The sequence below is a fragment of the Neolamprologus brichardi genome, chromosome 20 (genome assembly GCF_056152115.1).
Source record: "Neolamprologus brichardi isolate AB-2024 chromosome 20, ASM5615211v1, whole genome shotgun sequence".
NCBI classification, from domain to species: Eukaryota; Metazoa; Chordata; class Actinopteri; order Cichliformes; family Cichlidae; genus Neolamprologus; species Neolamprologus brichardi.
Window position 1 is genome coordinate 33,749,266 of NC_142123.1, and position 11,713 is coordinate 33,760,978.

The 11,713-nt window shown below is 43.2% G+C and overlaps 1 protein-coding gene across 2 annotated transcripts; it reads left to right on the forward strand.

Annotated features, from left to right (window-relative positions):
• The first annotated feature begins 544 nt into the window (after positions 1–544).
• LOC148097060 (uncharacterized) lies at positions 545–9,334 on the forward strand. Of its 2 annotated transcripts, none has more exons than XM_087833372.1 (7): positions 545–734; positions 1,476–1,817; positions 3,528–3,872; positions 4,525–4,605; positions 5,075–5,176; positions 8,292–8,332; positions 8,636–9,334. In XM_087833372.1, exons 1-7 carry the CDS (start codon positions 695–697, stop codon positions 8,753–8,755), a joined length of 1,071 nt encoding a protein of 356 aa, XP_087689498.1. In that variant the 5' UTR covers positions 545–694; the 3' UTR covers positions 8,756–9,334. The 2 variants fall into 2 exon arrangements, with proteins under 2 accessions (XP_087689498.1, XP_087689499.1); XM_087833373.1 differs by having other exon boundaries at positions 4,525–4,587.
• Positions 9,335–11,713: the final 2,379 nt, after the last annotated feature.

The window sequence follows — 11,713 nt, forward strand, 5'->3', positions numbered from 1 at the left end:
CAGTGCTGTTGAGCAATAAGTTCGTCAATCTTGGTCAGTGTTGACGTTCAGCTTCCTTTTCTGCCACGAGCTGACCACAGACTCAGTGAGATCAACAGGAAGTCGAGCTGTTGCAGCTGTTATAGACAAAAAACAGCCTCAATGCAACTTTTTAAAATGGACAAGAATGATCCTCTATCCTGGGTCTGTGTGCTGGATGTCATGTTAGCTGTGATGTAACATTTAAGTCTCATTATTATGTAAGTAAGTTAATTAAATAAGGAATTATCTAATAAAAATATGAACACAAGATTCCAAAGATCTCATGGAAAAACTCAGTCAGCAGATACTGAAATGCTGTGAAGTCTCAAGAACAATATGCACAAATAACAATGACACTTATGATCATTTAAGAGTTTTAACATTAGAAGAAGACTAAATGAACTTTAGCTGAGGTGGAAGAATCAGCTGGACACATCATCACATTTTAAATTAGTGATGTGAATTCTGGTTTCAGGGATAAATGTAAATGTAAAGAGGTGCATGAATGAGCAGGAAGCCCTGCAGCAGACACAGACGGATGCAGAGGGGAGGAGTGTAGAGGTGCTGTGGTGTTTGGAGGAGGGACTCCTTCAGTTAGAGAAGTGAGGCGTCACAAGTTCCTGGTTTCCAGTGAAGAAGAAGAGAGGCAGCAGTAAACCATCAGAGCCTCATCATGAAAGTCCATCACACTCTGATCTGCTTCTTCTTCCTTTGTGAGTACATTCACTTTTTCTTTCTGTCACTCTCGTTCTTCAACATGTTTCTGTTGTTAAACATGATGATCAGAGTCAGCTATGAGTCACTTTCATGGACGCTTCTTCCATTCAAACTGCTTTTATTCATGATTTCATGGATGTGTTTGTGGCCAGTATGGACAGAAGAAACCATCACAGTGAGACGTTCATGGACATGTTGCTGCTCACTTTAGGACGTGATAACATGTGAAACCATCGTTTCAAACACAGCTCATTACAAGTGTTTGTTACTTCCTCAGAATAAACTGGACAGTCAGTAAAATAAAGGGAACAAACTCAGCCTGCTGCCTTCAGAGTTTATCGACTCGGCTGAACTTTAATTTGACTAAACTAAGAAAATCTGCCTGCAAACATTTTGATCCTGATAGCTCAGATGAAACAGAAAAAACTGCCTCACATCCTGCAGACAAATATAAAACTGTGAGTCATCGCCTAAAACCAAAGTGTGAATAACTCAGTGATGTTAAACTTTTAGTTTCCTCTTGATCACAAACAGTTTAGTGTCAGAGCTCTAACACGACTGAATCTTTGTTCTGATCAGTGAGGAGAGAAAAGTGAAACAGAAGATGATGTTTAAACTGTCAGTGTTTCACATTCAGACGTTAGTCTCAGTGTGTCTGTGTGTGGATGCTGTGATCAGACTGCAGCTTCTTACAGGAAGTACAAACAGTAACTATTGATGGTTCATGTTTCCAACAGCTCTGCAGGAGGGAAACCCTGAAGTCAACGACAACAAAAACATTTCATTTGGAGTCGTTGGAAGAAATCTTACAGCTGGATTCAGGTTTACTGCTGGAACAGGAACATGGAAAATATTCTGCAGAGAAGAATGTGAAGGAGAAAATGTTCTTATTAATACAACAGATGAGAAGCATCGACGTCACAGATACAGCACTGAATTAAAATCAGAGAATGGAGCTCCTGCTTTGTCTGTGAGCATCACACAGCTGATCATGTCTGATGCTGGACAGTACAGCTATGCTGTGGCTGAATCTCCATCATCAGTTTCATACGAACAGTTTGAAGTTGTTGTTGCTGAAGGTGAGTTTCAGTTTAAACTGTGGAAATGTGGATTTCTCTGTTTTGTCTCTGAAAGTCTGAAGAAAAGTTTTATGAAACTGAGTTTTTTACTTAATCTTTTTATCAGTTTTCACAGTCAGTGACTCTCTGAACAAAACTTCTCTTTACTAAACTGTTTCTTTAACTCCAGTTATGTATATAACTGTGGAAAAGAACATTTGTGCCATAATCTCCATCATGTCAGGATGATGTGAGTGAATCGTGCACAGAACAGAGCAGACAGACACATTTATTTCATCAGAAGCTGTGGTGCAGGGTTGTGGGCAGGAAACGCTAACAGCTCTATATGAGATTGACTAATATGATATCTGAGGCATCGTCTAAGTGATCAGCTGATCTGCTTTCTGCGGTTGAGCTGGACTTCATGAGCATGAACTAAACTGTTCAGTTTCTGAGTCTGAAAATGAAAATCAAAGGTTTGTGTGTGAATTAGAATTTCTGTGTTTGATCCATATTTGTATTGCACAGTGTTCACTGAGGGGTTTTTAACGTCACGTTATTCTCATGTTGCTGGATTACATTTGAGGCTCTGCTCTGTTGGCACAGTGAGTCCTGTTCATGGTTTCAGTGATGATGTTGGGTTTTTGCTTTGATCACCTGCACAGGAACTGAAGCGTTCAGGGTTAAAGCCTGAGTTTCCTAAACCACAGTCCTGTGTGGACTCACTGAACCTGACATCAGCATTTAGCATGAAGCTTTTTACCAGCTCGCTAAGTTAACCCATTCGTTCCAGTGTGTTCACATGAAAGAGGCGGGAGCAACATCTGACCAATCAGAAACACGGAGACATCAGAGCAGCTGATTTTACAAAGAAAGTTAAAACTATAAAGAGGTTAAACACAAACAGTAATACAGACTGTTGCTGCCATCAGTAAGACTGTGAACGAGCTACTGGATTAATAAAGTTTATGTTTTTGAAGTGATCAATGTCTCAGCTCATTAAAACACAGAGAATCTGATGGATCATAATCAGCATTTCATTAAATTCATGTTTCAAAGAAAGGTTTTAGTTTTAATTAATTTAAATGCACCTGTTGTTAGAGTTGTTAGACTGTGCAAATCTGATGTGAGGTCATCGAACAGCTGCTTGTTTTAGGATACTTTGATTATAAAACAATAAAACTGCAATAGAAAAAAAGAATCGGGGAATAAATTTGTATTTAATAATTAATATTCTTCAGGGATCAACAGGGAGAAGCAGAGACATCAAACACCACTATCTGCTCTCAGAGGTCTCGGGTCCAGCGATCTGATTGGACAGTAGGTTGTGGTTTCCTGGTGATCTGTGATCAGGAACATAACCTGTGGAGCAGATTAGCCTAGCATATATATTAGCACAGTGATGTAAACAGGTAATAAGTGAACCAGCTTCATATTAAAAAACAGGATTAACCCTGAAGTTACAGTAAACACAGTGAAAGCTCCAGAGTGACACTAGCAGAGTGTCTGCATGTGTCCACTGTTTCATGATGATGTCATGATGATGGCACGAGGAGGTCGGACTGAAGCTGAAGGATTCACTTCAATCACTGTTGAATTCACTGTTCCAGCCACAGACTGGTTGAACTGGGCAGCTCCCAGTGTAACTGTGGGTCAAACTGGAGTTATTGTGATCAGACTGCATCATCATCAGCACTGATAGTAACTATTGATCGTTTGTGTCTTTAACAGCACTGCTGGATGGAAACGATGATCAGCTGAAACACTTTGATAAAGAAACTGGAAGCTCTCTCACAGTCGGATGTTTCTTTAAACACTCTGGAGGACAAAAGTTCTTCTGCAGGGGAGAATGTGGAGAGGATGAGGTTCTTCTTCAAACTGATGGTGCAGATGCTTCCAAAGACAGATACAGAATTGGATTTAGAGGAACTTCAGAGGAGGAACATAGAGGAGGAGGAATTCTGTATGTGACGATCACACAGCTGACTGAGTCTGACTCAGGATGGTACAGATGTTCTCTGAATCCAGATGCTGCTCAAGGTTCATTCAGAGACTTTGAGATCAGCGTCACAGATGGTGAGTTTCCCCTGAAAATGTTTTTAATGTTGCTAATTCAGTCATTGATAGCTGCTTTCAGATAAGCAGACATGTTATCTTACAGCCACACTGTAGCTAATGATTTGCACTTTTTCTGCAACTAAAATCTAATCTGACAGTTTTTCTCCAGCAGCATCAAAACTTGGTGCTATTTTAAAATCTGAATTTCAGAATCTTTCTTTACACTTTTATCCCAGATGTCAGAAACTGCAGATCGATGAGACGCTGCTGGTGTCTCACCTTTAACAATGAGCTGTTCTTTGACTTTGGTCATTTCCAAACTGATGTGTCCTTTTTGTTAAAGTGCTACAACATCAGGAGATGGGAAAGGTCACGACGTTTGAAGACAGCAGTCTGTGTCCACTCTGAGGGACTTTTGTGTTTGTTTCTTGGTTTCATGCACTGGTTTGGACGCATATTAATGGTTGGCTATAGTACGGAGGAATATTAGGGTAGTTAAAATACACCCAGCAGACCTGCCTACTGTGATGTCAAAGATGTGATGTGACAAACATCCTGACTCGCAGAGAGACACACTTTGACACACAGTGATGTGTGAGCGGGCTGCTTTTTCTCTGCTTTTAAATAAGAACCACGTCTAAACCAAACTTCACTCTCTGACCTGTTTCAGCAGTCGTCCAATCAGCTTCCTCGCCTTCACTCACCACTGAGCAGCCTGAGAAAACATCTGAAGGTACCACTGTGTCCACAGGTTTCTAAAGATCCTCCTCTGCACACGACCACTGTGGAATTTATATCAAAGAATTTTGTTAATTTCAAATATTTAATAATAACGTTCCTCAAATGTTGATGGTTCAGCTGGTGTAACGACCAGAAAGAGTGAACAGTATTTATTCTGGTAGTCAAATATTTAAATACTATTTAAGAACTCACACCATTAACTTTCTAAGAACTGTTTTTGCTGCAGAACTTTTTTTTCTGCTCTTTTTTCTGGTTATTCATGAAATTCTAGGCTTTTCCTTTAATGGTCATCAGTGGAACAACTTCACCTCTTTCTACCTGCAGTGAACACGAGTTGTTTCCACATGCAGAGAAATGCTGGATGCTCGTTGCAGACACTCGTCTGTTAGTTTAGGATGATTCAGTGATTCACAAAGCAAACAGGGAGCCAATCATCAATCAGCAAATCAGACTGAAACATCGTTTTTCTGCTGTCACAGGTGTGCTGCTGCATGTGATCATCACTCCACTCATCATCATCATCATCGTCCTCTCATCACTGGCTGTTCTAATAATCTGCATTAAGAGGAAGCGCAACAGAGGTAGGACAACAAAGACACAGCAACAACAGAACTTTCCATTTATGATCAAAAACTGAAACTAATTTTACGTCACTCGTCAAAGCTGCAGTGAAACATAAAAATATTTTCCCTGACTTGTTCTTTGTGACTCGTCTGCACGCTTTGGTTTGAGGACAGTGGAGAGACTGATGGACGTTCGGCTGCACTGAGGGCGATTTCAGGAGGACTGAGTCCTTCTGTTTCAGTTCTGACTGCTCAGTACTCTGATTGGCTTAGTGAGAGGTGGAGCATTCAGGAGGAAGGAGACGATTCACTGCTTTGTTAAATTATTGATTTAAATGCAAAGAAATATTAAGGGAACGCCCTTCATTTACTGGTGCAAAATGCTGTGGTACAGTTTTAACTGGTAAAAGTTAAGCTGGATATTACTCTGGTTCTGGCCTCCTTACACTGGCTTCCAGTTGAATTTAGGATCTAATTTTAAATCCCTTTACTGGTTTTTAAATCCTTAAATGGTCTGGTGCCTGTATATTTGTCAGATCTGCTCGTTCTCTCCTCGTTCACTCAGTCAGCTGCTCAGCTGTTGCTCTCAGATGGAGACATTCTCCATCGTGGCCCCGAAGCTTTGAACTGTACTCTGCTACTATGCCGTGTGCTTCAGTGTTGGTCTTTAAATCCAGGCTAAAAACTCATTTTTATTAACAGGCTTTTGACTCAGTGCGTAACTGACACTGTGTTTTTTTTATATATTTATTGTTACGGTAACTGGAGGGACTCAAACGCAGGACTCCTCTGCTCAAAGGAAGAACAGAGGCTTGGTTCACCAACACCAGGTGAAATGTGCGACAGTGACAAAGTGCTATACAAGGGTGCAGGGATCAGGGCTCCAGGGAGTCCACAGGGAAAAGCAGGGGAACACTCTCACTCCTCTCTCACACCAGAATCTCTCTAAGCACCAAGGACAGGTCCAGAGTGTCCGTACATAGGAAATGACGTGTTAACACAAGAAGCAAAAACCAAGGCAACTAGATTAGTAGTGTCCTCGCCAGGATTTCACTGGCACAAGTCAAGCAACAGTACAGCCAAGAGCAGTAATATGAGTCAAAGGCGGGAGCCCAGGATGAGCTCCGCCCAGGTGATAGAGGAAGAGAGAGAAAAAACGATTGCAGAATATTTCTCAGGCAGATCTGCTGAACTGATGTACAGCACTTTGGTCGAGCATGTGATGATTTTACAGTGCTATATAAATGAATTATGGTATTGTCCAATGATGTTAATAAACATGCTAGTAAGGCAAGGCAAGTTTATTTATATAGCACAATTCAACAACAAGGTGATTCAAAGTGCTTTACAGAGACATTAAAAAACAAAAACAATTAAAAGCATGATTTAAAATTGATTAAAAAGTAGATAAAATCAGTAGTTAAAATATAAGTTTTGAAACTTAAGCTTAAAAGTGTGGATTTGGTGTTTTATTCAAATGCAGCTGAGAACAGGTGAGTCTTCAACCTGGATTTAAATAAACTGAGTGTTTCAGCTGATCTGAGGCTTTCTGGGAGTTTGTTCCAGATATGAGGAGCATAAAAGCTGAATGCAGCTTCTCCGTGTCTGGTTCTGACTCTGGGAACTGATAAACAAACCGGATCCAGATGACCTGAGGGATCTGGAAGGTTCATACTGGGTCAGGAGGTCACTGATGTATTTTGGTCTTAAACCATTCAGAGCTTTATAGACCAGCATCAGAACTTTAAAGTCTATCCTCTGACGGACAGGCAGCCAGTGTAAAGACCTCAGAGCTGGACTGATGTGGTCCACTTGTTTGGTCTTAGTGAGGACTCGAGCAGCAGAGCTCTGAATGAGCTGTAGTTGTCTGACTGATTTTTTAGGTAGACCTGTAAAGATGCTGTTACAGTAATGAAGCCTGCTAAAGATGAATGCATGGACTAGTTTTTCCAGGTCCTGTTGAGACATCAGATCTTTTATCCTTGAAATATTCTTGAGGTGATAGTAAGCTGATTTTGTTATTGTCTTAATGTGTTTTTCTAAGTTTAGGTCTGCATCCATCACTACACCAACATTTCTCTCCTGGTTGGTGGTTTTTAGGTGTATAGATTGAAGTTCTCTGGTGACCTGTAATCATTTTTCTTTGGCACCAAAGACGATTACTTCAGTTTGTTTTTGTTTAGCTGGAGAAAATTGTGGCACAACCAGTCATTAATTTCCTCAATGCATTTACCAAGAGCCTGTACAGGGCCTCGGTCTCCTGCTGACATTGTGATATATATTTGTGTGTCATCTGCATAGCTGTGATAGTTTATTTTGTTGTTCTTTATAATCTGTGCCAGTGGGAGCATGTAGATGTTAAACAGAAGGGGTCCCAAGACAGAACCTTGGGGAACTCCACATGTGACACTTGTCTGCTCAGATGTGAAGTTACCTGTTGATACAAAGTATTTCCTGTTTTCTAAGTATGTTTTGAAGTAAGCACAAAAAATACAAAAATGAAAAATCCCTTTAAGAATGCATCATGTATTCGTCTTTTCCTGTAGAAGAGGAGACTGTGCACAGTTTTCATGAGTTTAAAATAAGATATTGACTCAGGTATTAGTAAAGCAGAGAGGTGAAGAAGAAGTGGATCAAAAGTATCAGTAAATATCTGGGAAACTTCAAGGTCAAAGAAACATCACAGAGAAAACAGGAAGACAAACAGGATCTGACGTTCAGGCTCATTCAACAAAACACAGGCGTTCGCCACAGACGACTAAATGAGCCTCCGATTGAAACAGTGACCTGGTTATATCTGCTTGTATCTATGAGCTGACTGCTCACTGTGACCTCAGTAAACTCTTTCCTGCTGCAGCCAACATGCTGAACTGAGCCTTTTAAAACAGGAGTGCACAAAGCAACAGCTGACGTTACAGCAGATAATGCCATCTTTAACATACAGTCTATGCTTTTTACTACTGAGCTGATAGAGTGAACAATAAATAAATTGATAGATTTATAAAAATCCAGATGTCAGACTGCTCATAACCAAAATAATAATAATTATTAATGATCTCTCGTATTTCGTTGTCGCGTGCACTTTGAATGATTGGTCCCTCTAACAGAGGAACATCCTTTGTTTGTTCCACAGGTTTGAGGACCAGAGCAAACTCAGAGGGCACAAACATGGAGGTGACTTTCTTTCTCTTTGGTTCCTCTCACTGTTGACAGACTGCTACTGTAACAAAGAAATAAAGCAGTCACAGTGTGATGGTTCAGTTTGTAGACTGTTCCACAAATTACAATCCAAGAAGGTGAATTCAAACAGGTAGGTGACAAAAATGGCCGCCCAGACGGAGACTCCAACAACAAACAGAGACACTGTTGTCTGAGAGGTTCAACGAGGCAACACGGAAATATTTACCAGCACAAATGATTTAACCAAGTCAGAGTCTCTTCTTTTTATGTGAAGAAGACAGTTTGTCTCTGTTTCAGGACGTCCACTACGAGAACTGTACTCCAGGTTCTACACGTGAAGACTCGACCTACCAGAGCCTCGATCCAGCCGGCAGGGACCAGGACCAGACCTACTCTACACTCACACATCACACATGAGACCCTCTGGATTCACACCTGGGTTTGTTTCAGTGCCTCAGGTTTAAAGTTTGAACACAAACCCTGAAAACTGTAAATATTGACTTACTTTGGAGTCAGCTTCAAGTGGCTGTTAGAGGAACTGCAGCTGCTGGAACGTCTGCAGGAGGAACCAGCCCCACCAGCCCCCATCATCCTACACGAGTGCCCCGTGGACACTGTGAAGTCTTTCTGCTGCAGTGTGTCATCCATTTGTCTGAGAAGGTGTCTGCAGTCTTCCTTCTCTCCAACACCTCGACACCTCCAGGACCCTGAGACTGACACCAAAAATGTCTTCTGGCCCCTCCCACCCTGGACAGAAACAGTCGCTCCCCTCAGTATCATGAAACTGCCAATATTATGTACATGTTATTAAAAACAACAAAAAACATTACCTGATCAGTCTGTTTTTGTACACTAAGAAAAATAATTAAATGTTATAGATTTCATATTTTACTCAACCCTAAACAGAGACAACCGTAGCTTTGGATTCTTCTATTTTATTTGAGTGTTTTAAGTGAATCCATTGCATTAAATGTTCATTTGGAATCACTTGATGGATCTGCATCAGACATAACTGAAGTTAATCAGCTGGTTAGCCACACAGAGCTAACAGCAAACCATATAAAACCTTAGCATACGCAGCACGCAGCAGCTACAAGGATGCTGTTCTTATTCTATTATTATTACAGTGGTTGAAACATAATAAGTCTGCCTTCACTTTGTAATCCACATCAGTCCTGCTGCAAATCCCACATTTCCACAGCGTTCCTGTGACTGTTGGTGTTCTTCAGGTCAGCACAATGTTGGTGTTTGTACTGAATCAGATTATTTGTATGGAGCAGACTTTGGTGTCACACCAGTTTGTACTACAGGATGGAGCAGGGAGCTGATGTGGGGTCCAGTCTGTGAAAGAGCAGCTGTTCCAGTTACCCTAACTTACAACAACAACACAATCAGTGGATGTGATGAGCACGTTACCTACTGAACTGTAAACGGAGGAATTTCTGATCATCTGTGGATCATTTTTGTTTACTGCTTATTCAGCTGAGGGTCACAGGGGTGGAGTCTGTCCCAGCTGTCACAGGGAGAGAGGCGGGTCCACCTGCACAGGTCGCAAGTCAGAAAGGACAGAAACCACACTCTCTCATATACACACCTATATGCAGTGTTGGGGAGTAACGGAATACATGTACCGCCGTTACGTATTTAAAATACAAAATATGAGTAACTGTATTCTGTTACAGTTACCGTTTAAAAAGGTGGTATTTAGAATACAGTTACTTTGTTGAAATAAATGGATTACACGGCGGTACTTCCCTGTTTCATATTGTGGCGGGTCAGGACTGTTTGGGTTTTGTTTGACAGCTACGTTCTGTTGTTCCAGGCAGCGTTACGGTTGCCATGGTTACAGGGCGACGCTCTCTCTCTCTGCGTGTTTCCTGGGTGAGAGAGGCCTTTTTGTTGTTGTGCTAAGCTAACAGGCAGAATGCTACAGGTATAGCTCTAAAGAATGTAGCATCATGGGCAGTGTAGTCCGTGCTGCAGGGAGAATGGACTGGCGTACCCGTTGTTAGTGATGTGCGATACCACTGATTTCCTTTCCGATCCATCCATCCATCCATCTTCATCCGCTTTATCCGGGACCGGGTCGCGGGGGCAGCAGCCTAAGCAAAGAGGCCCAGACCTCCCTCTCCCCAGCCACCTCCTCCAGCTCATCCGGGGGAACACCAAGGCGTTCCCAGGCCAGCCGAGAGATATAATCTCTCCAGCGTGTCCTGGGTCTGCCCCGGGGCCTCCTCCCGGTGGGACATGCCTGGAACACCTCACCCAGGAGGCGCCCAGGGGGCATCCTTACCAGATGCCCAAACCACCTCAGCTGGCTCCTTTCGATGTGGAGCAGCAGCGGCTCTACTCTGAGCCCCTCCCGGATGGCCGAACTTCTCACCCTATCTCTAAGGGAGATGCCAGCCACCCTTCGGAGGAAGCTCATTTCCGCCGCTTGTATCCGCGATCTCGTCCTTTCGGTCACTACCCACAGCTCGTGGCCATAGGTGAGGGTAGGGACGTAGATCGACCGGTAAATTGAGAGCTTCACTTTTACACTCAGCTCCCTCTTCACCACGACGGACCGGTGCAGCGTCTGCATTACTGCAGCTGCAGCCCCAATCCGTCTGTCGATCTCCGGCTCCCTTCTCCCATCACTCGCGAACAAGACCCCGAGATACTTGAACTCCTCCACTTGGGGCAGGACCTCATCCCCGACCCGGAGTGGGCACTCCACCCTTTTCCGGCTGAGAACCATGGCCTCAGATTTGGAGGTGCTGATCCTCATTCCCGCTGCGTCACACTCGGCTGCGAACCGCTCCAGTGCGAGCTGGAGGCCCTCACCCGATGAAGCCAACAGAACCACATCATCCGCAAAGATCAGAGATGAGATCCTGAGGCCACCAAAGCGAAAGCCCTCCGCCACTTGGCTGCGCCTAGAAATCCTGTCCATAAAAATTATGAACAGAACCGGTGACAAAGGGCAGCCCTGGCGGAGCCCATCACCCACCGGGAACGAGTCCGACTTATTGCCGGCAATGCGAACCAAGCTCTTGCAACGGTTGTATAGGGATCGAATGGCCCGTAGCAATGGGCCAGACACCCCATACTCCCGCAACACCTCCCACAGGACACCCCGAGGGACACGGTCGAATGCCTTCTCCAAGTCCACAAAACACATGTAGACTGGTTGGGCAAACTCCCATGCACCCTCAAGTATCCTCGAGAGAATGAAGAGCTGGTCCAGTGTTCCGCGACCAGGACGAAAACCGCATTGTTCCTCCTGCATCAGAGGTTCGACTAACGGACGAACTCTCCTTTCCAGCACCCTGGCATAGACTTTCCCGGGGAGGCTGAGGAGTGTGATCCCCCTGTAGTTGGAACACACCCTCC

What these genes read in the sequence shown, in the direction of transcription:
- LOC148097060 (XM_087833372.1), top strand. Translation starts at nt 695, where the DNA reads ATGAAAGTCCATCACACTCTGATCTGCTTCTTCTTCCTTT. An exon ending in TGAGATCAGCGTCACAGATG is followed by an intron (nt 3,873 to 4,524) that starts GTGAGTTTCCCC and finishes GACCTGTTTCAG; the next exon opens with CAGTCGTCCAATCAGCTTCC. An exon ending in AGGTACCACTGTGTCCACAG is followed by an intron (nt 4,606 to 5,074) that starts GTTTCTAAAGAT and finishes CTGCTGTCACAG; the next exon opens with GTGTGCTGCTGCATGTGATC.